Genomic DNA, 27,860 nt, shown 5'->3' on the forward strand with positions numbered 1-27,860 from the left:
AACCGGGTAGCTTAAGACAACAGAAGTTTATTCTCTCATAGTTCTGAAAACTAGAATTGGTGTGTTGGAAGGGCTGTGTTTCCTTCGAGGGAAGAACCTTCCTCCTCTTCCATTTTCCAGGGGCAGCTGGAAATTCTTGGTGCTCTCTGGCTTGTGACAGCATCACTCGTCCCTGCCTCCATCTTCACTGGCCTTCTTCCTTGAGCCTCAGTCTCTCTTTCCTTTTAAGGGCACAAGTCATTGGATTTAGGGTCCACTCTAATCTAGTATGACCTCATCTTAACTTGATTACATCTGCAAAGTCGCTACTTCCAAATAAGGTCTCATTCACAGATATAGGGGATTAGGACTTCAAGATATTTTGCAGGGGAAGCAGTCTCAGTTCTTGGGTAACGGTAGGGGACTCACAACACTGCCTAACAGAGAGGTGAAGAAGTGAACCAATGTAAGTCTAAAGTACTTTGCTAACTGCAAAAGTGCTATCCAAATGCAAATTGCCACTTTGAAAGGTTTTGGGTCAAACCAGTTTTAGGAAGACAAGAGTTTCTCTCTCTTTAGGTTTGGGCATCTGGCCATTGCTAGGGGGCAGCACATGTTTGAGCTTTGAAGCCAAGAAGGCCAAACCCTATGGAAGAATCATGGCGCGTCGGAGGCCCCAGATGCCTTAGGAGTGGTCTTCTACCTTGGATGACTGGAAGGCCGTAGCACTGGATGGCCTTCTGCCTTGCTGACCCAGGCAGCCCACGCTGGGAGGAAAATCTATGGCAGTCCTTCTCCGACAACCTCAGATTGTTTTCCCCACCTAACCCATTTCAGATCGACACTTTTGTAAACGACGATAAAAATAAATTGTCAGAAAAATGACCACAGTAACGTAAAATTCCCATCAAAGCTTCCAAATGCTGCTTCTTAATTTCTGCCCTTATCTCGTCACGGGCTGGTAGCAAGCAGCTTGCGGGCTGGCACCGGTCCGTGGACCACACTTTGAGTCGCACTGCTTGGCTGTGGCCAGGCCGCCGCTGGCACCCCAGGGGCCCCACTGAACACGTTCCTGCTCCCAGGCAAGAACACTGTTCCTGCTGTGCTGGAAGAGTGTTCCCCAGCCTCTAACCTCATTCCAGGGGTCCTGCCTGGCTGGGGATAACTTCCTCCCCCCACACCTGGGCCTCTGTGTTTTCTTTGAGTTTGTTTTCCCACTGATTGACTTTCCCTTCAGTCTGGGCTTTAAAAACAGTTTTCTGAGAGAACGCAGGCGATCCCAGCAGCCCTGACACCACGGCTCATATGGAATGTATTTAGAGAGGGGAAAAAACTCAAATGGAGTGGTTATACGATTTTGAACTGGCTTGGACATAACATGGCTGGAATTTCGGCGCTGGCTTTTGTTTGCCTTCGTCATGAAACATTTGTTATATGAGCTGCTGCTCCTGCTACTGAAGTAGCTGCTGCAGAGGAGCCTTCATCATGGCTGCTTTTCCTTCTGTCCGTGAGCGGACTGGCTATGCTCACCCGCCCGAGGCCTTCACTCCCCGACTGCCTGCCTGCGCCGCCATCCGTGCCTAACCTAGGAAACAGGCTTCCCCCAAACTGCCACCTAACACCACAGGAAACGAAGATGCCCTTTTCCACCAGGTTATGTGGAATAATACCGTGAAATGGTCATGCGCTCTGCCTCTGATCACAGGAGCCTCTTTTTCTCAGTTCTTATAATTTACATTTCCTCCCACAGGAGACCTCCAATACAGCCCTGATTTGTCTTCTTGGTAATTTTAAAATCATAGTATTAAGTTTGGAGTCTCATCATGGTAATGTCATCCAGTAAAAACCCAAAAGGGATTAATTAATCAATTACCATTAAAGGATCTTGTTTTTGTTTGTTTGTTTTGCTTTTGAAATTTTACCAGTACTATAATCCCAAGATACAGATGCTGAAGGCAGAGCTACGGTAGTTTGATTCACATCATGGCTACACAGATACTGCATAAAAGATATGTGTATGACAGATCTAGCTAAGAATAGCAGAATCTTAAAGTCCAGGTAGTTAGAACATTCCTAGTTAAATGTAGTGGGCTGATCACATGCCTTCAATGCCTGTCCTTCAAAAAACTTCTCTAAAATGACAGTAAAGGAATGATAATTTTATTAAAGATGGCAAAATCACAAGGATAAAACGCTGGAGAAGGATTATCAGTGGAAGGCAGACCTCCACCAATTTCTGGAAAATGAAATGCAGTTGGAAGCACGCATCCGATTAGGCAAAGCAGAGGAAGAGAGTCTGAAGTGCTAGAAAAAAGGGACATGGCTCGGGAGTGTCAGCTCACCCAGCTGGGAGTCAGAGACGGAGCACCACTGGGTGTCCCCAACGGGAGAGCTGGGTCTGAGGCTGGCAGTCTAGGTATGAAGCAGCTGGGACCCTAGTTCACTCCTCAGCCAGGGGCAGGCAATCTTAACTATCAGTCTCCAGAGACTTTGGGTAGGGGCTCCATACTGATTTGCTAACCCAGAGGAGACAGAAGGAGAGGTATGGGCTAAAATCCCAGCACTGGGGAGACTGGTGCATTCAGTGAGAACCTTCAGCAACCAGTTGCATGCATGTTCCACTCTCCTATCACACTTCACCTCCCATCCCCAAATCAGATGTTTGGATAATTTTTCAGGGGGAAAACTGGACAAACTCCAGAGAGAAAAAACTACCATCACTAACAAATATTTTTCCAGCAAAACCTCTATTGCTATTTGATTATCCTAAAGCGAGGTCCACTGGTCAATGAGCCTCCTTCATTGCACAGCACTTGCAATTAGCTTTTCTTTTCTTTTGTTTTTTAAAGATGGGGTCTTACTCAGTCACCCAGGCTGGAGTGCAGTGGCACAATCTTGGCTCACTGCAACCCTGCAACCTCTGCCTCTGGGGCTCAAGCGATCCTCCCACCTCAGCCTCTCAAATAGCTGGGACTACAAGTGTACACCACCACACCCAGCTGATTTCTGTATTGTTTTTTGTAGAGACCGGTTTCACCATGTTGTCCAGGCTGAATTTGAACTCCTGAGCTCAAATGATCCACCCACCTCGGCTTCCCAAAGTGCTGGGATTACAGGTGTGAGCCACCATGTCCGGCTGCAATTAGCTCTTTAGTGCCTCACTCTTAAAACCTAAAGACAGACAAATGTCACCAGAGGAAAGCCTTCAGACTGAAAAAGAGAGCCCAAACCAACCAAAACAGTACAAAGGAACCTGGAACAAATGGAGATAAAGCAGGGATTAAATGAAAATGCTTAAACCAATCTCTGTAATTTTTAGACATTTAAGGTGATATTGCATCCATCCACTAACAAGAACAAGATGTTATATAAAAAGAAGAAAAGAAAGGCTGAAAAAGAGAAGATTCAACAGAGTGGCTGGAATACAAATTGAGGAACTCTTCCAGAGAAAAAATGTTCAAAAGATGGCAATTGAGGGAGGAAAAAACAGCGAAGCACATAGAAAGGATGAATCTAGAGGTTCAAGTATCTGACCACTAAAAGCATTCCAGAAAAGAAGCAGAACATAGTGGTGGTAAAATCATCAAAGAAACAAAATGTTAAGAATTCCCAGAAATAGAAGACAGGAGTTTTAAGCCTGAAAGTGTCTACTAAATATTTAGCACACATACTGAGGCATATTGTAAAATCTCATAAAAGGAATAAAGAGACAATCCAAGGAGAGAGAGAGAGAGAGAGAGCATGAATATGAGAACCAAACTAGCCATCAAGTTCGAGTTGAATACTGAGCTTTTACTGAGCTTTTTAGACCTTCAGTGACTCAAAAAAAATTTCCTTCCCATGCACCTTTCATGAGGAGGCAACTTAGCAACATCTTGAAGTAAAATTGGTCATTAAATCAAGAAATAGCATCCCCGAGATTAAGAAAACCAGGAACCCAACAGAGAAATATAGTAAAGGGAAGCTGCAGTAAAGCTGTGTTGAGAGTAATGAGCCCAGATATACTAGGAGCAGGAGCTTTCTCGGTGGAAAGAGGAGAGGGTCTTTGGGGGAAGGGAGGGCAGGCTGGGATGGAGCTTAAAGAGCTCTCGGTGGAAAGAGGAGAGGGCCTCTGGGGGAAGGGAGGGCAGGCTGGGATGGAACTGACATACTTATCTGTTAATTAATATTTAAATAATACCAAAAGTAATACTGAATGCAGCAGATCTAATGGCACATATGGAAATTTTGGCACATACGAAATTTTTGATAGGTACAAATAAATCTAAGCAAATAAATGAAGGCAATAAATGATTCCAGGACAAACAATTAAGTTGTGCAAGAAATGAAACAAAATCATGATGTACTACTCGGATCAGCAGCCAACAAAATGTATAGTCACAGCAACATCAACAGGACCATGCATCTCAAATGTGGGTATGACCATCTTAGGAAGATGGAGAGGAGTGAGTAAGGAAGTAGAAGTAAAGGTAATGGAATAAGAGAATGAAATCATGACCCCAATAAATCAAGAAACAGCAGTCTGTGCATATTAGTTACAGATAGCGTGGTGATTATCCGAAGAAACATCTAGCTGTGTGAAAAGTCATTGGCTCTGCAACATCAGACTACATCTTTGGGAGGGTTGGAATAGGAAACTTCTGCTTTTTATGATACAATCTTATAGTACTATTTGATTTTTAATTTTTTACATGCATTACTTAATAAATATAGCAAAAAATGCAGGCAGGTAAAATCCTAGGAACACATGTTTTGAAAAACAGTTCTGGTAGAGTCTGGCTATGACAATGCGGAAGAAGCATCTAGAACGGTATGGTATGGTAAAGACGAGAGGCAGGGTGAGACCTTCAAGTCAAGTGAAACTACCCCACCTGACAACCCTCTCCTCTTCTCATCAGTGGGGGATTATGCTGGATTTCTCTATGCGTTTGTAGGTAATGAAATGAATGTGCTTACTAGAACTCACAAGAAACCACACATAAAAAACCCCAGCAATGTTACATGCACAGGTATATTTCTAGCTTTTTGCTCTATTCTTTCACAATTCTGTGCCATTTGAAAGATGTGAAAAGCTGGGACATTATGTATTGATAAAAATGTCTGAGACATGAAAACATACAGACCAAGAAATGATATTTTATTTGAAAAGATTTAGTAAGACAAGAATAGAAGCTTCCATTATAAAATGTTGAGTCATGCAAAATGGGTAAGGATTGTACTTCGCCCCGGCAGGGGGTACACTTTATAGGCAAAGAATGTCAGAGACTAAGGCCATGAGCCAAGGGCCCGAAGACAGTTTTGAAATCCTTTGTCTAGTGCTCTTTCCGCATCACCACATGAATCCCCAGGGGTGGATGGGGACCTGCACAACTTAAGCATAGAAGAACAAAAAGACCACAAGGTTGTTTTTATGAAGATCAACCATCAACCCCTGGGGTCAGGTTTCCAATCTTTGCTCAAGCTTCAGAAGGCTTTCAGCTTTGTGGAGTTATCAGGAAAGTCCAAAAATTGAAATTTGTGGTGACTAATTCCACCCCCTAGAAATACTCAATGCAGAGCATATTACTGTCAGCTCAGCTAAAAACTGTTTAAAGTAGAGGTGATTAAATTCTACAGTAGAAAAAAATTCACCTCTAAACACAGAAACACACTGGTACCTCCCCCGCACACCCAGATACTATTAGCCAGCTTTTTGCCTGGGGAAATGAATCATGAGAGAGAAAACTGTACAACCCCGAAGTCTGACCACACTGAGTAACTTGGGTAGACACAGAGGGGGGCATCTGGGGTTCTCCCGGGGTCAAAGTTGGGATCCAGAAGAGATGAATTTCCCTGGGTACACAGGGTGGGAGGGAGATGGGGCTGGAATAACTTGTTAACTGGAGGGATGATCCTGATGACTCCCAGTGAAGGAGGCCTGGAAGAGCAGAGGATGGTGCTGGGGGACACAGGCAACTCAGGCCTGGGTCAGGCAGTGACTAGTAACAGAAGGAGAGTCCACGCTTGTGGGCCCAGGGGAACCTAGGTGGTCAGGCAGGGCAGTAGTTGGCATCTGGGGATGTAGTGTGCAATCTCCTGTACTCAGTGCAAGGCACAGGGGGACAGCAGGAGCTGGTGTGAGCCTGGGTCTAAATGGTGGTGGGATCTTAGCAGGGGAGAATGGGAAGAGAGCAGGGTGGAAGAACTCAAGCCAGAGGAGGAGGATGGGGGCCTGGGAGGATCCCTGCCACGCTGTTAGGAAGTCAGGGAGCTTGGGTGGTGGTGAGGAGGGTAAGAGGGCAGGGACATGGGGGGAGGGTGACACAGGCCCTTCGGCAGCAGCAGCTTGGCCACTGGCACTGACTGGTATGAGTGACTCAGTGCCAGGTTGCACCACAGAGAGCTGAGGCTGTGGATCCTTCTCCTGCCTCCGGCAGGACCGTCTTAAAGGCAGGGTGAGTGAGCCTGGCTCCAAGAGGCTGGGCCCACAGGCAGGGGCTGACGTGGGCTGGCCCAAGCCCCAGCTCTCCTCACTCTGGGTGCTTCTGTGCTTTCTCACCTCCACGCTTCCAACCACGTTATTTTCTTCTGATTCAAATGCCTCCTTCCACGTCTACTTGGCAAACTTCTATGCACCCTTTAAGGCCCGGCACAAATGTCTCCACAAGATTATGCGGCCCAGCCCTGTTAGTGACGGCTTTCCAGCTAGACATGGTTTTCATCTTTATCCTGCCCTTCCCCAGGAAAGGGACATCACAGACACTCAGACGTTTATTTGCTGGAGGTGTTTGTTGAATTTTTCTGGTAGTTTCAGATTATACCTATTTAAATATTAGTTTTCAGAGAGGAGAAATATTTTTGCAAAGATTTCTTAGAAAGTCAGTGTCTGTAAAGGAAGTTCTATTTTCCTGTTAATCTTTTATAATAAAATTGGAAATGCTTTCTTCTGGAGGAGAGATGATCCCAAGGCAAGAACAAATCAGTAAGCAAGAGTAAAACATGTTTAAAGATTATATAATGTAGAGTAATTATCCTTTCCAACAAAACAAATAGTAACAGTTGAAATAGGCCAAACGCACATACATTATGCACAATTTAAGCTTTCATAAAGTAAATTAAACAAGCGGCTGAATCCTTGTGAATTGGTGATGTTTCTGTAAACTGAATGAAGTTATCAGCCTACGGTTATAACTCTATAACCATATAGAGTTATAACCCGTCAGAAAAATACTCACTAAAAAAATCACAAGTGTTTAGAAGTTAATTTAAAGGGGTTTACATTATGTATTCATTTTAAATGAACTGTTTGCCCAATAGCTACAGTTGAAACAGTTATATGCCTTCCGCTTAGAATTTTTTTTTTTTTTTTTTTTGAGATGGAGTCTTGCTTTGTCGCCCAGGTTGGAGTGCAGCGGCTTGCTCTCCGCTCACTGCAACCTCCACCTTCTGGGTTCAAGCAATTCTCCTGCCTCAGCCTCCTGAGTAGCTGGGATTACAGGCATGTGTTGCCATGCCTGGCTAATTTTTGCATTTTTAGTAGAGATGTGGTTTCACCATGTTGGCCAGGCTGGTCTTGAACTCCTGACCTTGTGATCCACCCGCCTTGGCTTACAAAGTGTTGAGATTACAGGCATGAGCCAGCATGCCCGGGCCCAGCTTAGATTTTTAGACACTATCTTAAAGACCTTGCACTACTATTCCCTATGTCCCCGCAACCCCCACCAGAAAGACATCAGGTGTTATCAAACAGATCTATTCTCAAAATTATTTTTTTCTGTGTGTATTGCTTCGTACTGGCTTAAGATAACACACTGGCTTAAGATAACACATCTCAACTTGTGTGTGTGTTAAGATAACACACACACAAGATCCAGTGCTGACATTATTAGGATCCGAACCTGGAACATGGCTGGTGAAAAAAAAAATCTTTACAGAGAATATCGATGGTAAACGAACGAATAGCAAATTGGAGTCCTGTTTTCATCAACGATAATTGAGTTTTTAAAAACAACTTAATTGGCCGGGCGCGGTGGCTCAAGCCTGTAATCCCAGCACTTTGGGAGGTCAAGACGGGCGGATCACGAGGTCAGGAGATCGAGACCATCCTGGCTAACACGGTGAAAGCCCGTCTCTACTAAAAAATACAAAAAACTAGCCGGCGAGGTGGCGGGCGCCTGCAGTCCCAGCTACTCGGGAGGCTGAGGCAGGAGAATGGCGTAAACCCGGGAGGCGGAGCTTGCAGTGAGCTGAGATCCGGCCACTGCACTCCAGCCTGGGCGACAGAGTGAGACTCCGCCTCAAAAAAACAAAAAAACAAAAAACAAACAAAAAAAACAACTTAATTGCCTTCTAAAAAAGCTAATCTGAATTCCTCCTAACCATCATTGTATATTTGGGAGGTTCCAGAATATTTTTGAGTTTTGGTGTAGCAGGGAAGCAATAGAAGTGGAAAATAAAAATGGAAATTAAAATGAAAGACAGAATTTGTTTAATTCAGGCTTTTAAAATGATAGTTTTAAAACTAAGGCAGAGTTAGTGGTGTATCTATGTAATATATAGTATATTATAATATATAATGTCTACAATATAATGCATATATTATATATGATGTATAATATATACATTATATATTACATATCATTTATATATAATTTAGATATACATGTATATATTTTTAACTCACATAAACTTATTTGATTGCAAACTCCCTCTTCCCCTAGTTGCCACTGACTTTCATAAAGTGCAGTTTGAACTACTGCAATCAATTGGACTTGGAGTCCTTTACATATCCAAAAATCTCATTTTTAGGCTTCAAATTGGACATAATTGTACATCTGTGTTCAAGTATTATGTAAACTCCGGTTTGCAGAGCAAAGTCAATTATTAGGGAACCTAGTGCACTTTCTTGAGAAAATGGAGACACATCGCCACCTGCTGGACAAAGGTTATTAATTCATTAATTCAGTGTTCTGAAGTACGTAATTCTGCACATGCAAAACAGTTTTTCAAGAGCTGAATATTAGGAATCTTACTTAAAAAAACTCTATTATCATTCTATATCTATTAAATAACATGGCCTATAACAGTCAGTAAAATTCAATATTCAGCATAAGTTAAGGGTAATTGGCCCCAATAACGTCTCAATGGTGGGTTTCATTTAGTGAAAAGTCTTAGCTTCCTGATATTTCTGTTAAGAGTTCAGGCACAAAAACAGACGACTTTTTAAAAAAAAAAACCTCATTAACTTGGAGTATGTGTGTCTTTCAGCCCCTTAGCATGTCACTGTAGTAATATTTCCACTTAACTTATTCCCTGCGATTGTTTCTGGAACAGGCTATTGACTAGAATATAATTGTTCCTCTCTGCCCGTCAGTAATACAGAAATATTATTTCTTAAAGGCACGAGATTTCCTTGTAATATATCAGCTGTAACTGGTGAAACAGGTCAAGGATAATCATTTCCTTCATTTATTCCTTCCAATTTTTTCCTCTTTCTTTCATCTAGAAGTTACAAAGAGAGCCTCAAGTCCAGTTTCTCTCAGGGACAACCCTGTCTCTCCTGTGATAGGCTTGGTGGGCAGGCTAATTACTGAACACTCATCATATAGTAAGGCTGGGCTAAGGACTCTACATGGATTGATCAGGCAAGACTCACAAGAACCTCTGAAGTAGATAAGATTATTTATGCATCTTATCCAGATGGGGAAACTGAGGCTTAAGGGGCTACACCTTGCCTCTGGTTATGCAGTTAATAAGTGGAGGAGGGGGTCGAGCATGCGAGTGGTCTATCTCAGAGCCTGTGCTCTAATCATTATGACATACTGGGCCAGGCACGGTGGATCATGCCAGTAATCCCAGCACTTTGGGAGGCCGAGGCAGGTGGCTCACTTGAGATCAGGAGTTCGAGACCAGCCTGGTCAACATGGTGAAACTCTGTCTCTACCAGAAATACAAAAATTAGCTGAACATGGTAGTGGGCACCTGTAATCCCAGCTATTTGGGAGGCTGAGGCAGGAGAATGGCCTGAACCCAGGAGGCAGAGGTTGCAGTGAGCCGAGATCGTGCCATTGCACTCCAGCCTGGACGACAAAAGTGAAACTCTGTGTCAAAAAATAAATAAATAAATAAATAAATAAATAAAAATGGGGTGGAGGATAGCTCAGTGGTAGAGCATTTGAGTGGATTATGACATACTGTCTTCTCCACAGAGGGGTGTGTGTGTGTGTGTGTGTGTGTGTGTGTGTGTGGTATGAAGAGAGAGGGATGGAAATCGTGACCAGAGAGTTTAAGTGGGACCCCTGTTTTGATCACTTGAGCATCAGCAGCTCCAGGAAAGAACACATTCTGAAGGAGAAACTCTTCAAACAGGATTTCTTCCTGTCCTAGAGGACACCAAGAGGTGGAGACCACCCCCACAACTAAACTTGAGGATTACTGAGGCAATGGGGACTGCCTAGGAATATTTTTGAGGGGGTAAAAGCACCCCATAATTGTGCTAAGTAACAAAAGACAGAACAAGCAGCCTTAAAACATTCTACATAATACACTGGTATTAGAATAATAAGATCTTAAAGACCATCCACTTGAAAACTGTATTTGCTCGGGGTCATATAGGCAGAACCACGGCAGAAAAAGAACTAGAAGTTCCTCCTAACTCCCAACTCAATGTCTTTTCCGTAAAGAATAACTTCTTTATTATAAATAGGCCAAGCTTTTATTATTTAGTATTGAACTCAGGCTGATATTTTTATTGATGGATAAAAATTTGAATTATTTCTGTAGCATACTATTTAAAAGTTTTCTTCTACATATTTGTTATCATTTTCTAGCAAATATCCTCAAAATTGAAAACTGCAACATCAATGAAATCAGTGAGCACACTACTATCCTTCTAATGGGAGGTTTAATTTATCATTCATGCATAGTAAAAAAAAAAAAAGCATAATATTTAAATGTGTACTCTGTGATTGTTTATAAAACTATATTAAGTATAAATATTTCAAACAAAGCACTCAGCTTATAAATGAACTTAAATCCTCAAAGTTAGGATTTAAGTCACTCGTTTGGAATTTGTTACACATTTTTCCTTTGTAATAGTTGGCGACCATATTCTCAAGGCAGCCCACAAAAGTCTAGTAAATTCCCTACTGTGGCTCCAGTGTTTACATTTGTAATGGAAACGTGTTGAAAATGAATATGAATGTAGTGCTAGTCATGGAAAGTATTTAAAACACAAGGTAAAAGGATTGGACACATGAGTTTTCAAGTCACTAGGAAGGTTGAAGGTAATGGGTTAATATTAGGTCATATAGTTCTATGTCTGGATGCTAGGTGGCGCTATTGAACCAGAACAGCTTGGTTATTTGCCAAGTCAAGGGTTTATAGAGGGATGTTCATATGACTGCTCCCATTACACATATTCACATGTTTCTTGTCTTTCATGTGCTTATTTATTTTGGCCCTTACCAACACTGAGATTTTAGCTCCTAAAAATATGACTAGAAAAATATTGATGGCTCACAGCATGTCTTTAAGAGTTGAGGAGAAAAAGTATTCAGAAATACATTAATATTCACCGCTCAGAAATATGTGAGTCTTGCCCCTTACTAACACATTTTTGTGGATGACTATGGATCATTCTCTCAACTTCTCTGGGCTGGTTTCAGTTTCTCATTTTTATTTTTATTTTATTTTATTTTTGAAACAAGGTCTTGCCCTGTCACCCAGGCTACAGTGCAATGGGTACGATCATCATAGCTCACTGCAGCCTTGACCTCCCCAAGGCTCAGGTGATCCTCCCACTTCAGCCTGCCCAGTAGCTGGGACCACAGACACATGCCACCATGCCTGGTTTGTGTGTGCGTGTGTGTGTGTGTTTTTATAGATGGAGTCTCACACTGTCACCTAGGCTGGAGTGCAGTGGTGCGATCTCCACACCTGCCACCATGCCTGGCTGATTCTTTGTATTTTTACTAGAGATGGGGTTTCACTATGTTGGCCAGGCTGGTCTTGAACTTCTGACCTTGTGATCCACCCACCTTGGCCTCCCAAAGTGCTGGGATTACAGATGTGAGCCACCACACCTGGCCTTTTTTTTTTTTTTTTTTTTTTTGTATTTTTAGTAGAGATGAACTTTTGCTATGTTGCCCAGGCTAGTCTCAAACTCCTAGCCTCAAGTGATCTGTCTACCTTGGCCTCCCAAAATGGTAGGATTACAGGTGCAAGCCACTATGTCCGGCCTCAGTTTCTCATTTTTAAAAGGTGATAAGTAATGAACAGAGATTAATCAATAAAAAATAATTATGTATAAGATTACATATGTGATCATATATAATAATTATGTTTATGTTCAACCATTGAGGTTGCTCCTACCCAGTAAAGCCTGCTGGGGCCTTGGTGCTCCCTAATTCAACCTCATGGTCAGGATTTGAGCAGTGTTTTCTGAATGCCCACTCCACGGTACTTGTCCTAATATCAGCAGCTGTGCACCGGCTGGAAGAAATACCAAGCATATTATATTCTCTTGGTTATCCATCTTGCTAAAACTCTAATTTTTATTTCATCTCAAGTACTTACTGTCCTAAGCTTCTGAGATACTCTATTCTGTCTCCACAAAATGCAAATATTAATATAAAATCACTGTTTTAAAAAAGTTCTAAAGGCTAAGTTTCTTAAATATTTTTGGTAGGAGACAAATTTACTTGATGTCAGCATATATTTATATAAGAAATGAACAGGAGAAAAGACAGTTAAGCTGTTATTGAGAAAGGTTATTAACCTGTCTAAATGGTGAGTTATTGGGACAAGTAGTATTGATTTGAAAGAATCAATGAATATCATTTCAATCTAAAATAAGTGACAACCCATATGACTAACAGACATTACGATTTTTACTAGCTCTCCAAATAATCATTAGCTATTAGTGTTTTTTCTTCTGTAACGAGACTGGTATACATATTTTTAGTATTGCTAGAGAGGAATTACTAAAATCAGTAAACTCCTATTTTTTTTTTTTTTCAATAACAGGACAAACACCAAAGAAAAATGGCTGGTGATGTTTTTGCATCTTAATTCAGCTCTTCAGATGGTTAATGACCATCTGAATGACTTAAGGGTCACTAGATCCCTTAAATCAGTATCTTAGATTTTAGTTTTTCTTCTCTCTGTTCTCTAATCTACTCAGTTATCAAATTCTTCAATAAAGGGCAAGAGTAATGATTTTAGCATGTCCTAAGACATGAATTTAGACTAAAAATACAGAGATGAGATGATGAAGTAACTAGAAACTTGCAGCTGTTCTTTCTTTAACCTATTTGACAACAACTCAGTTGAGGTGATGAGAAAACAGTATGGATGCTAAGTCTTCCCTGAGGCTAAAATATATTGAGAAGCTGGCCAGGAGTTGTGTGTTGATCTCTTGTCCTCTGCCTCAGGGTACATGTAAACTTGTTGGGATAGAGGAACTGTGGACTAGCTTGGTCTTCAGTGTTACCATGGAAACATATTACAAGAAGATGCCCAAGAGAACACAAAACACAGTAGAAGTTACTGAAGCAACAACTCAAAGGTTCATTTTATTGGGCATGTAATGTGTGGCAGCTGAGAGAGTTACAATGGGGTGATATTTAAAGTATTTGACAACCAGTTCCACTCAAGAACTGAACCAACAACAGTCGCTGAGTGTGACACTGGTCCGGGGTCCTGAAGATCCCTCCTGTGCCATGAATTAGTCCTTTTGTTACGTCGCTGTTGGAAAAGGTGGGAGTAACAAGGACGGGCAGCCAGGCTGGCAGGTGCACCCTGAAGGCCGTATAGGAGCGTTTCACTGTTTTAACCGCTAGTCCAGCTGGACCGCATGGACTGGCCAAGTGGCCTGGCTTATGGAAACCTTTCATCCCACTACACAGGAATACCAGATGTCCTTTCTGCTCTTTGAGATATTTACTATGCCAAACTCTGAGGGAAAAATAATCTTAATTTATAGGTGGAAAGATCATGGCTGAAGGTAAAAGAGTTAATAGTAACTTGGTTTTCAGAAATCTTTTCTCCTTGAATTAATGAACTTTCAGATCATGGAATGAAGGCCCACAATTTCTGAGAAGACACATATTTAAGTGGAGAAAATAGGAAGTCAATATGATATACCCCGACAAGAGCCACTACGTGGGTCCTCTGGGCTAAGCTTTTTATAGGTGGTTTATCTGTATTCAAAAGCATGAATATAAAAATATCCTTATCTAGGTTCTCAGGTCCACAACCCCTGTGCTGGGTTTTGCATCCTGTGAATGGTGTGTGTTCCAGACCTCAGGATGGATGGTGATGTAACTGGAAGAGGACTCTCATGTTGGCTCCTCCTCCCAAATGCTGGGACAAAACAGTGCTCATTAAAATAAACAACAATAATAAAAAAAATAAAAACACATACCTTTATTTTGCACACTTGCTCTTAGGGTCAGAAATTCAGGGGTTGCTTAGTTGGGTGGTCCTGGCTTGGGATCTCTCATGAGGCAGCCATTAACATATTGGTTGGGGCTGCAGTTATCTGAAGGCTTGACTGGGGCCATTGTGTCTGCTCCCAAGATGGCTCACACACGTGGCTCTTGGTCTGAGGTCTCAGTTCCTCACTATGTGAACCTCTCTTCATCCATAGCAGCTGACCTCTCTCTCTCTGCAAATGACTGAGCAGACACTAACAAAGTTGGAAGCCATAATATCTTTCATGGAGAGCGTTCATCTTATGTGTCACCAGGATTTAGTTAGCCCTTTATCTCAGGCTGTGTATTAGACACACACACACACACCACACACCACACACACCACACACATACACCCCATAGAACACGATAAAGCCGAAAGAAGAAAATGATTAACATAAACCGTTCTTCTTCAAAGGAGTCTAATTTAGGATAAGACCTCTCCTTGCACAAAGAACGGAGTTTATGTTGTCTTCTAGAAAGAAAAATCAGTCACATCAAACTCTTTACATTAAAATTATATAAACTCTTTAAATGGCTTGTTGTTAAAAAGGCAAAGGAAATCCTACTTTTATAACCCACTATTTAAGGTTTATTATGCTTCTAGCTATTCAACCCACATCTCCTGCTGAGTAGACACATCTGCAGGGCACACCTGGAGCTTTTGGTCATGTTCCTACATACAGGTAAATGGGATTTGAACTCTAATGAGAGCTGGGAGGCTAAGGCAGCCTCCACCAACTATTCACTTTCCTTCAGCAAGTCCCTGATGGTAGTAGGGCCACCTTAACCTTGTGCAACAGGATCCAGGGCTCTCTGGGCAAACACCAGTTTCCCTGGGCCTTGGGACCTGCCAGTGATGCAGGTGGGGTTCGGGAACCCTGTGGAATATGAGGCAGCATACTGCATTTGGGGAGCTTTTCACCTGCTTGCTGGCTTTCTTTCTTTCTTTCTTTTTTTCTTTCTTTCTTCCTTCCTTTCTTTCTTTCTTTCTTTCTTTCTTTCTTTCTTTCTTTCTTTCTTTCTTTCTTTCTTTTCTTTCTTTCTCTCTCTCTCTTTCTTTCTTTCTTTCTTTCTCTCTCTTTCTTTCCTTCTCTCTCTTTCTTTCCTTCTCTCTCGTTCCTTCCTTCCTTCTTTCCTTCCTTCCTCTTTCTCTCTCTCTCTCTCTCTCTTTCTTTCTTCCTTTTTTTGACAAAGTTTAGCTCTTGTCGCCCAGGCTGGAGCTCAATGGCACGATCTTGGCTCACTGCAACCTCCACCTCCCAGGTCCAAGTGATTCTCCTGGCCTCAGCCTCCTGAGTAGCTGGAATTACAGGCACCCGCCACCACACCTGGATAATTGTTGTATTTTTAGTAGAGACAGGGTTTCTCCATGTTGGTCAGGCTGGTCTCGAATTCCTGACGTCAGGTGATCACCTATCTCGGCCTCCCAAAGTGCTGGGATTACAGGCATGAGCCACCCCACTGGGCCTATCTGCTGCTTATCTCTACAGGGCAGAATGCCTTCTTCCATCTCAGGACAACAAAACAGAACAATAAACAGATCACTGAATGTGTATTCAAGGCTTGTTATCACAGCAGTAGATTAAGGAGAATAGGAAAAAACAAACAATGTTGTTTGTTTCTCTTTGGATAAAATGACAATGAAAAAATAAATGATGGATTTCTGAAAGTAATTATCCTACGATGATACCACAGGCAGCCCTTGTAATTGCTTTGCCACATTCTATTTCTTGCTGCTATTTGGGGACCACTCGGTTTGTTAGGATAAAATCATAATTGTATTTTCAATTTGCTGCTCTATCTATCCCACTGTCAGGATTTGATACACTAGAGTGCTTTTATCAAATGGAAGTTGGCCAGAGAGAATTCATCACAAGGATGGCTCTTTCGTACTCATGCATGTTTCCACCAATGGAGTCCAGGTGTGCACACACGGATTCATTTGTACCCACCCCAACAACATGCTCAAGACAAGGCTGATGGAAAATGTTGCCAATTTCCGTTTCCAGCAACATGCTCAAGACAAGGCTATTGGAGAATGTTGCAATTTCAGTTTCTACAGGGAGAAATGGAGCCACTAAGTCTTTGGAACATGGTGATTTTATGTCTGAACATGAAGCTCAAGATTTTGGCATCTGCATCTCCTGGTTCTAATTTTCCTTTGCAAGCCCAGGGAACTAACTGCCCTTTGTCATCAGAAGAGATCGTTTCACTCCTTTATTTCTTGAGGCTTTTTCAAGGTGAGTATCCCTGGACACAGACCTGTCATGGAGAAGAGCTTGCTTACAAATGAAGTTACCTGGGTCTTTGTAGATACTGAGCACGCCCTTGAAGTAATGAGGTAAAAATCTTTCCAGTAACAGCAGCACATCTTCCAACTCTTCAAGAATCCCCACGAGCAGGAAGTTTTCATTCACGTTCAGCTTTGCTCTCTCAAGGGCCCATTCACCAGGCTCCCTTTATGGATATAAAAATTTATTGAAAATCAGAGATTCATATTTGAAATTCAGCAACAAGATGCTGAAAGTTTACTCCCTCTACCTCCCACCTTCACTTGCATAAGTCCAGCTCCTGTTTCCCTCAAGGACCAGTCCAGATGTAGCCCCATCCAGAGCCTTCTCAGTCCTTCCAGCTGGTATCCTGCCCTGCTCACCGTTCCTTCTCTATCACTTTCATCCGTGCTTCACGCCAAGCCCAGGGCCTTGAATTCAGAGACCCTGCTTAAGTATTGTGGACTAATGAAAGCAGGCACAGGCAGTCAGATCCTAATAAATACTAATCGAGGGGTGAGTACAACGGCTTTTATAGGAGGACCAAAGTGAACCAATTAAATGAATTTAGAAGTTTTGAAATATAAAACTGACTGACACAGTATTTATGTAGAGTTCAAAAGAGGTGTCAGGTCATGTCTGTTAATCATCTTATTCTTTGGAAGGGTTAAAGATAAATCTTTGGATTTTTGTTTTGTTTTATTTTGTTTGTTTAGATTGCAGAAGGAAAACAGCCTAATCTGATTTGTAGACCAGCTCTCTGAACTGACAGGCGAGTGAGAAAAGCCCAAGAGTGGGGCTCTAGGCCTGGCTGTCATTTATCATTTGGGGGAATTGGGCAAGCCAGGGTTCTCTTTTGAAAAATGATAATAATAACCCTTACCTAGTTCAAAGCATTGTTGGAAAGACTGTGCAAGGTGATATGATAAAAGAGTTATAAAAATCATTGTGTGTGTGTCAAGGTATGGTGTTATGAGTCACCTCTCCAAGATTAGAAAATTGAGAAATCTGAAAAATACTACATGATTTAAAAAATACTTTAGGGAGTTCAAATCATGTTGCCTGTTATAAAGATATTCACTGTGATCAGCAAGTGAGTCATCCAGCCCCAGGTCTTCCCAATACCTGAAGTACTAAATGTTAACCAGGAGGTATTTGTTATTGAGGCAAGGGTCAGGGCAGGGGAGAGGCCACCTGGACTCAGGGGGCTTATGGTGAAGTCAAAAACTAACACTCCTGGTTCTGTAATTTGGACCATAAGCAAATTCTTTTGTTATGGCAAATGAAACAAGACAGGAATAACAACAATATGCCTAATAACAAAGCAGAAATCATAGCATAAGCAAAAAAGTACAACGAATGCGTTGCCAATGTAGAAGTAGCAGTTCTTATCTGGCCTTTTCAGAAACACAAGGACCCTCTAGTTAATGTTTCCTTTGGGGAGTAATGTCACTTCTGGTAGCACATTGATTTTCTACCAAGCAAAGATAATGCTTCATTGTTGCTGCCATTTCTTCTCCAGGCTACCACATTTGTCTAGCACAGTAGATTTCAACTATAGCTACACCAGAAGCATCTGGGGAGGCAGCTACACATGAGACTATGATTGGGTGGGGGTTCTTAACAAGTATGCAGGGGTGCTGATGCAGGACCTGGGCAGATCACACCCTGGGGGTCCTGACTATCTGAGTAAGTCACTTTCTAAAGAAGGTCTTGCCTTCAAGTAAGGTTTACAGGTGATCACTATAAAACACTTTCTCCTCTGCCTACTAAGTATATCCACCATGGGATTGTGGGTGTGGGCTTCCAGTGTCTCAGACCCAATGACACACGCCACGAGGGCAGGTTGTTAGTTAAGTCAGTCACTGTAGAGGAGCAGGCTGGGTGTTTGCTCCTGGTCTTCACGATCACATTTTATGTGACATTTTGTCATTTTATCCAAAGAGAAAGACAAACAACATGGGTTGAGTAGTGACAAGTATGTTTTAGGTATAAACAAGGTTTTGGTTCCAGTTACAAAGCTTTATATGGTGGTCTTCTGAGGCCTCTGCAGACCCTGATTTTTAAATTTCATTATTTATAGGACATTTGGAGTCTCACACATTATCTTGAAAGATGAACAGTAAACAGGAACTGAATTCCAGAAGGTTGAGAGACTAGGGATACCAAAGATTCCCACCAAGTGCCAGGCTGGTGGGGTTCTTTCCCTTGTGCACACGTGCATGCCACAAGCCTGCTTTAGCCATTACCTGCATCTGGGATGCTGTCCACAAAAGTACGGAATGATGTAAAATAATCTGGGGTTGGAACACTCAGGATAGTTTTCAAGAATACACTCATTGATATCCTAGAAGAGAAAACACAGCAGTCAGATGTCTTGTAGTCTCTGCAAGGCTCTATCAAATGCCACACAGTTTAAGTAAAATTCGTGATTGAATTACACGGGCACACCTTGAGAAGATGAAGAGAATTCATAGATTTCAGGAGAAAACTTCTTTTTTGCCTCCCAGCATCCTGCTCCACTGGCCAGGCACACACAGGGCTGGGCCATTTTAGAGAGTGCATGCTTTGTTGAGTAAACTGCATCTCTGCATTTCCTGGTGGCTCCAAGTCTTAAGCTTGGTCACAGTCCTTGGGAGAGCATTTGTACCCACTGTGCTTTATGGTGGCCCCAGCAGTTGCTAGCCAATTAGTAGGTACACAGTTGGCAATTAATAAATGTTTGTTGCATGAATTTAGTGTTTCTCTGTGTATCCATGCATCCAACAATTAAATACCTACAACAGTCTCATAAGGGTTTGTAAATTTTAGAGGGGCTGTAAAATCACTTCTAACATTATATTAGCTTAAAAAGTAGCAGGATGTTTATATGCAGACACCTTCTCACTTTCAAAGGCAACAGTTGTGATTTCCAGGTTTTCCATTTCTCTTATATGAAGTTGGACATGGTCTTTCTGAGGGCATCACAAGAGCTTGAAATGGCTTGGTGGGGGTAAGGAGAAGGGCTCCAAACCAACTTTTATCAAGGTAGATTACATTAGACATTCTAAATGAGGCATGCTTGGTTCTCAGGTATTTCTAAGGAGAAAAGATAACTCAATCTACAAATAAACCAAACAGCTGTAGGATGTTTTTCCAGAGACAATATTGGCAAAGCAGATTAAGAGTGGATACAATTCCCAAACACAGTTGATGAAATTTATGAGTCGGCAGAAGCTACTGTATCTGATATACCGGTGTAGGTGTAGGTGTGTAGGTGTGGGTGTTTAGCTAGTAACAGTTTTTTAGTTCAAGTTGGGAATGAGAGAAATATAATTTACACTTTTTCTTAAAAACAATAATCCCCTCATACTTCTTCAGTTTACAAACCAATTAAGTAAATTACACAATTACAATAACAAATTCAATGGAAATAAACAGAATCTGCAAAAAACACAATTGAGAGTACTCAAGCACTTGAGTTTACCATGAGAAGTGGAGGTGCAGTTTCCAGAGAGGAACATATGAGAAGCGAATGGTGGAGCGCATCAGTCCGTCCAGCCACGTGGTGAAGGTGATTAAGAGCATCTCATTGTGTACGAAAACTCATTAAAATGCGAGACACTAGACCTGAAATACCTTTCTAAGAAGAGTTTGACACTGAAAGATGTATGTGTATGTGTATATATACATATATATGTATTCATAGCTGCTATGAATTTATTAATTACAACAAAATATGGCAGAACTTATGTGTTCATGAATGGGGGATTGGTTTTAAGAGAAATTATGGTACATTCACACACTGAAATACTGGACACCTGAAAAGAATGAGGAGGATCTGTGTGTACTATCCTGAAAAGTCCTGGATAAATTTTCAAGTGAACAAAAGTAGACTACAGGATAATACCAACATGTAGGACAATATAAAAATCAACATGTTTACATAAACACAAAAGGATCTGGAAGGAGACACAGCACACAATTGAAAGCAGTTATTTCTGGTGGTTGGCATAAAGGAAGATGAGAATACCGTCAATTTTTCCTTTATTCCTTTTTTGAAGTGTTAGCTTTTATTACAATGTATGCATCTTACATTTATCGTGAGAAAACTGTACAGAGATTTACACACTATAAAACAAACCAAAGCTTGTGTGGGCGGGTGCCTGAGCATTGCCTTGAGGATGCTCTGAGCCTCCCCCTGGAGCCTGAGCCTTTAGTCCGAGGAACCCAGTAACCCTGGTGGCCTCTCTCTGCAGCAGTGGCAACAGGGAGGGGGCCAGGAGCTGGGTGAGAAGCAGAGCCTAGGGTGATTCTGGCCAGAGCAGTGTTCATCTGCTGAGGTTGAGATTTCACAAAGAAGGACAGAGTAAAGCGATGAGGGACATCCAAAGAACTGTCACATATGCAGTCAGCCCCGAGAGTCCTGCAGTAACAGGAGGAGCACGGCACCAGAGACTGCCAGAGCCTCCTACAGAGGCTCTCATGGCACCTGCTGCTTCTCCAGAGCTGCCCTTGAGCTAGTACTTGTGGCTTGTTTAGGTGTAGGTCCCTCAACACAGACTGTTCACTGCATCTCCAGTGCTCAGCACCCTGCCTGGACAAAGCAGAAGTGCAATAGATACTGAATGAGTGGTGAATAAATGGCAGAAGGAGAGAGACAAGACACACAGCTCCAGAGCAAGAAAGGAAGCAGACACCTCTTCCATTTGCTGAGCCTGCCAGGGTTTGGTCCTCAGCAACCCCGGGCTCGCAGGAGTAGACAGAGGGCATCAGCTGGTTGGTGAGGGGCAGGCGGAGGACGCACCGGGGCCTAAGAAGGCCACTTCCCTATTGGAATCCACAAATAACCTCACAAGGTCAATTTATGGGAAGACATAAATTCCTAGTTTTAAAAGTGCAGTTAACAATTCTTTTCTTAGACCAAGGCACATGCTGGGGGATTTCAAAGAGTTCCATTTGAGCCCATTAGGTTGATGAATGGTGTTCATCACAACCCATCTATGGCGATGCTATAGGAGGATATAAATAAAGATGACTGGACCGGAAGATCCAGAGGAAGCAGAAATGAGCTGAGAAGCCCCAGGCATTGAGCTGCCAACTGCTTGGCCACAACCACAGTAAATAGGGATGCTGCTGTCTGGCAGCTTGAGGACCAGGGACCTGCAGGAAACTGCTCCTGGCACCTCCTACTCATTCCACTCTTAGCAGAACCAAGACCTTTAGTGAGCAACATCTGAGCCTCCTGGGAAACAAAATGAGACCAATGAGCTGCACTTCCAGTGGGCTGTTCTGACGGATGCCTTTCAGTCTCCTGGGACCATTTGGTTGCCCTGGTGTTCATGATTTATCTTTCGTCTAAGATTTACTATCCTGCATTGTTTTATAATCACCTTTTAATACCAAAGTTCTCTCAGCATATATATTTTCTAAATGATTATGCAACTTTATTTTTTCCTTCCATGTAGTGCTTCTAGGGTAAGATTGTTTTTTTTAAAAAAAAGAAAAAAATATTTAATATGGATTTCAAACTTTTCTCTAAGATTGTCACCACACTGATGACTTTGGCCAAGCTTGCTTGCCAGCACTTGATCTGTGACTTGCTCCTCTGGTTCCTGAGTCTTGGCACACACCATGGGCACCCCTGTAGTGCCCTTCCCTGCCAAGCCTAGCCCTTTGGGTCTTAACGTAAGACCCCACGCTACTCAAGATTTTGCATTATTAGGGAAATGAAATCGTCTCTCTGAGTAAGCATTCCAGATAACTATGAGAATCTTTTTCACTGCCAACACTGTACAAAAATTAATCCATTTGTGTTGCAATGTATTCTAAACTGTACTATTTTAAAAACCATATGCTTTCCTCCCTCTAGATTTTTTTTTGGGTTCGTCTTCTTCCATTCTGATCTTACAGCAAAATCATCTTTTATCCACTTGCTCCTGTAATGTTTCCACCAGATGGATGGTGATGGGTGACCCCCATCTTCTGAGTCCAAAGTGCCAGCTGGTCTCAGAGGAAACCCCAGTCACTGCCTCCAGTTCCAGGGAGTCCTTCCTGAGGCCTCTCTCACCCTCACTCCCACAGCCCCTCTTCACCCCCACAGGAGGATGACAGTAGCTTCCCAGCCAGCAGCTCTTCCTTCCACCTCTCCTCTCTGAGTGCAGCCTCCAGAGTTGCCCCAGTCTACACGTCCTTGCCCTCCTTGGAGGACTCTTATTGACAATGGAACAGGGATAAAAATCAGGGCACCTGATACACACTGTGAGTTCCCTGGCCAGACTCCCAGGGCATTCGAAATGCAGGGCCAGGAATGTACATTTGAAAGAACCTCTGGCGACTCTGAGAGGATGGTCACTCTTCATGAGCTGTCTATGTATTAGGTAATTCATTCCATGCCTTTGCTCTTCCTCTCCCTTGCCACATCCCTCTTCACCTAGTCTCAATAGCAGGCTCAGGGTTCTGGCGGGGAGAGTTAACATACTCCAGTCCAGCTGGGCTAGTGCTCACTTGGGTCCAGGAAAAGGAGACAGATGTGACCATGGGCTTCCTTCCATGCTGGCCATTCACTGCCAGCCACATCTGGCAGATAGGGTCCCTGGGACAGGGCTCAGGTGCCACATTGCATACTCTCTTCACTGTTGGCTGGAACCCAAATGTCTCCAGGAGTGGGGTCTGTCTGGGACCTCATCCATCAGCTGGGACCTGGCACTCTAACCTAGTTCTAGTCCTCAGGCTAGATCGGCTCCCAACATTCCCTGCCAGTGGCCAGGATTCTTTTAGAAGTGGACAGACTTCCTCATGGTGCCCATGAAAGGAGTTCCAAGCTGGCCTGAGTGCTCCTAGCATCCTGAAATAACCTTCCCACCCACCTTGCAGGGGCTCCTCTGTGTATCGACACTTGCTTCACCCACATGAGGGCTCGCTCTAGAGATCAGACACTGAGCTGGAGGCCTGGACACCTCCTACTCCCTCCCTGTTGGTGAATTTTTACAGCCCTGACTCCTTGTCCTCACTCTGCACTGCCAGGCCCACAGGCCTCTCGTCTGCTTCTGCCCGAGACATAAAACTGCTCATTTATTTCTCTGTAGATCAAGAACCAGACAACTGCTTCCTTTCTTGGATTTCTAGTTTTAATTTTAGAAAGGGTGGAAGGAAGAAAATCCCAGGTGGAGTTAATTTTATCACAAAAGGTGAACTTAGAGACGATTCATATTTTACTTATCCTTATATAAGACAGTACCTTCTCTGAAAGCCACTGAACTGAAAAAAGACTTACTGGTGTTTTTACATAGCTCCACGCTTGAAACGTGGATCAGTTTTGTTCGTATGGCCCATGGCTTTCAAAGACAGGATTTCTGGCTGCTTTCAATAGCAGAATCCTTAAGAGGCCATATGCCAAGTTCCTTGAATGAGGAAAAGGAGATTTGGGTGCTGGTCTCAGCTCCATGATTAATTAGCTGGGTGCCCTCAGCTAAATCATGCCATCTCTGAGCCTCAGTTTCTTGAGCTACATAATCTCAGTCGATGAAACTGTAGATGGATGTACCTGGTACCAACCGTTTTTGTTTGTTTGTTTGAGACAGAGTTTTCACTCTTGTTGCCCAGGTTGGAGTGCAATGGCGCGATTTTGGCTCACTGCAACCTCTGCCTCCTGGGTTCAAGCGATTTTTCTGCCTCTGTCTCCTGAGTACCTGGGATTACAGGCAGCCGCCACCATGCCCGGCTAATTTTTTCTATTTTTAGTAGAGACAAACTAGAACTCCTGATCTCAGGTGATCCACCTGGCTCAACCTCCCAAAGTGCTGGGATTACAGGCATGAGCACTGTGTCTGACAATAACCAACTTTTAAGAATAGTTTTATAATCTCAAGATCTAGAAAAAGTGCTAATTTCTCAGATTCCAAAACTTATGAGTTAATACAAGGCTTTTACTCTGCATTTATCATTTAAACTTTTCACCTTTCATGAACGGCAGAGAGAGAAAACCACAAAGGCTGGTATCAGATAAACCTCAGTTCAAACTTTGGCTGTATCTCTTTTGAGTTGTGGAGTCTTTGGCAAACGTTCACTTTTCAAAAGCTCAACTTCTTCATCTGTAAAATGAGGACAACAATACTTGCCTTATAGACCCTTTACTAAGATTAGAAATCATTTATACCAGTTATTTTACCTGCCACTCACCTGTTAAGATTATGCCATCTTTATTATACCTTCAGCATTTCAATTCCTTTTCCTTAATCTTATATTCAAAAATACCATTCTTGGTGATTCTGAGTTTTTTTTTTAAATAGTGACTCTGGCTAACTCACAGTGGAAACAGAGAGGAAGAAAAATATGGAAACATGTAATATGCTATCTATGTTAAATCAAAACAACAACACAATTTGATGGAAACACAAACGGTATTATGCAAAATACACCACTGTGGAACTCTGGACTTCTTATAGCTCATATTACTCTGCACATGACACAATGTAATACGATGACATAAAAAGCTCTTTTCCAATGCAGATTTAAAATTGATTTTGGAGCCAGTCTTCACACGCTAAAAATATGGATATTATGGAAAAGGATGGTTTCTTATGCTGGCTGTGTTAGAAGTGGGACAGAGAAAAATGGCTGAGTGTCATTCACCACTGAGGTAGTACCCAAATCCTTGACCCATATGTGGACCATGGTAATCACAGTACAAGTTTAATGGGCTAAATGGAATGGATGTAGTCTAAGCTAACTTTTATTGCCTCACACACTCTTCCTTGTAAGCCTTTTTCAACCTTGTAAAAAATTTTGAGCCAGAACCAGAGGAGTCAAACAAGACTTTTTAGTGAGGTTTAATGGATTTGAAAGTGGCAGATGGCAGATGACCATCATTCTCCCGTTCCATGCTCATGTCTAGCATGAATCACTGATGACACACTGTAGTTGAGATGGGAAGTGTCCTTCAGAATTCTTCTCAATACAGCCATCCAGGAAGCACCAGCATTAGCCAGAGAAGCATGTTGCTCTCCCTGTTGTAAGTACAGCTTGCAACGTTGGATGTTTAATATCTGTGGCATCTACCATAGTGGCTTTGTGGTCCTTTACACCACTTCTGAGTTTATGGCTATGTGTCTGATGGCAGGATGGCAGATAAAGAACTTCTGGATAAGTGGGACATCATGCTACATTTACTTTAATTATTTCATTTTTTTTCATATGAGTTAAGTAAATCCTTAATAAACAAATTGGCTTTAAAATTATTGGGAAAATAAACATGGAAATGCCTTTCTGCTTGTTTGTTTTTTGAGATGAAGTCTCGCTCTGTCACCCAGGCCGGAGTGCAGAGGCACGATCTCAGCTTGCTGTAACCTCTGCCTCCCAGGTTCAAGCAATTCTCCTGCCTCAGCCTCCTGAGTAGCTGGAACTACAGGCGTGTGCCACCCACACCCAGCTAATTTTTGTATTTTTATTAGAGACAGTGTTTTGCCATGTTAGCCAGGCTGGTCTCGAACCCCTGACCTCAGAGGATCCACCCTCCTTGGCCTCCCCAAAAAATAGAAATGTCTTTGGAATTGTCAGCATACATCCTTTGTGGAGGGGGGTTATCTATCTCCTCAAACATTTATTCTTTGTGTTACAAACAACCCAATTATATACTTTCAATTATTTTAAAATGGACAATTATTTTGACTATAGTCACACTGTTGTGCTAGCAAATACTAGGCCTTACTAATTCTGTCCAACTATGTTTTTGTACCCCTTAACCCTCCCCACTTCTCCCCCCCACCAACCCCATTACCCTTTCCAGTCTCTGGCAACCAATCTTCTACTCTCTATCTCCATGAGTTCAATTATCTTAATTTTTAGCTCCCACAAATAAATGAGAACATGCAAAATTTGTCTTTCTGTACCTGACTTATTTCATTTAACATAATGACCTCCAGTTCCATCCAACATGACCTCCATGTCGTTGCAAATGACAGGATCTCATTCATTTTTATGGTGGCATATCTACATTTATTTTAGCGAATATCCTTACTCACTGGGGGCACTAGTCCGATGAAGCTCTTAAATTCTGAAACTGAAACACTTATGGACACAAGAGACCAAAAGATTATGCCAATCTTTTGACTCAAACATTAATGCAACATTTTAACATGTTAAAATGTCTACAAATATTAAAAATGACTTATTTTTTGCAACATAATTCCTGCCTCTGTGGGAGATTTCAATTTTTCTCCTTCAAAGCTATGGCAAATCGGCAGAAAAATCTCTCACTAAATAAGTTAGTTCATGGACTGCACAGCAAGGCACCATAACCAGCAATCACCAGTTGGTGACCTACCAGCTGTTAAGTAAGGTAATTTCCTTACCCTAACCTTACTGCAGCAACAGTTTATCTCTTAAAGAAGCCAGGAGGCAAATTTAAATAGAAATTTGTGAGTATGAGCAACATGGGAAGAAACAGACAAAATAAATAGATCTGGGCTCTCACTGCACCTTAGAAAGAAAAATGAAATACAAAAATGTAAGACAGCAAGAGGAAGCAACTGGCCTCTTGAATTTTCAGGCTCCTCTGCTCCTTAGGGGTGGGACAGATTGGCATCTCTTTCTTACAGTGAAAACCAAAAATCCTTGTCTTAAATGTTTGCCTGGAGGCCAGGCACGGTGGCTCACGCCTGTAATCCCAGCACTTTGGGACGCTGAGGTGGGCAGATCACCTCAGGTCAGGAGTTCGAGACCAGCCTGGCCAACATGGTGAAACCCCGTCTCTACTAAAAATACAAAAAAAAATTGGTCAGGTGTGGTGGCACGCACCTGTAATCCCAGCTGCCCAGGAAGCTGAAGCAGGAGAATTGCTTGAACCTGGGAGGCGGAAGTTGCAGTGAGCCAAGACCACACCACTGCACTCCAGCCTGGGCAACAGAGCGAATCTCCATTGCAAAAAAAAAAGAAAAAAAAGTTTGCCTGGAATGACATCTTGATCACTTTTTGGAATGCATGAAGTTAGCCATGATTTTATGATAGAAGTCCAGTTAAGAGAAGTCATTCATTCATTCTCTCTACTGGAACTTGAAGTTCTTAAAATCATTCAGAAAAACCTGTAAACTACAGACAGAAGATAATAAATGAGCATAACCTACCAAGACAGATAAGATGTTGACTCTGTGGTTATGGAAAGGGAAAAATGCAAAGT

At 42.3% G+C, this 27,860-nt stretch overlaps 1 protein-coding gene across 1 annotated transcript in view; it reads right to left on the reverse strand.

Moving 5' to 3' along the window:
* The window catches only part of UST (uronyl 2-sulfotransferase), a 194,773-nt gene that overhangs the window by 38,433 nt on the left and 128,480 nt on the right, over positions 1–27,860 (reverse strand). Inside the window, exons 6-7 of the mRNA XM_017883647.1 lie at positions 18,955–19,052; positions 16,735–16,892 (exon numbers count right to left, since the gene is read on the reverse strand). Of these exons, the coding sequence (XP_017739136.1) occupies positions 16,735–16,892; positions 18,955–19,052 (256 nt within the window). The remainder of the gene's footprint in view (positions 1–16,734; positions 16,893–18,954; positions 19,053–27,860) is intronic.

The sequence above is a fragment of the Rhinopithecus bieti genome, unplaced genomic scaffold (genome assembly GCF_001698545.2).
Source record: "Rhinopithecus bieti isolate Rb0 unplaced genomic scaffold, ASM169854v2 scaffold_13747, whole genome shotgun sequence".
Taxonomy (NCBI): domain Eukaryota; kingdom Metazoa; phylum Chordata; class Mammalia; order Primates; family Cercopithecidae; genus Rhinopithecus; species Rhinopithecus bieti.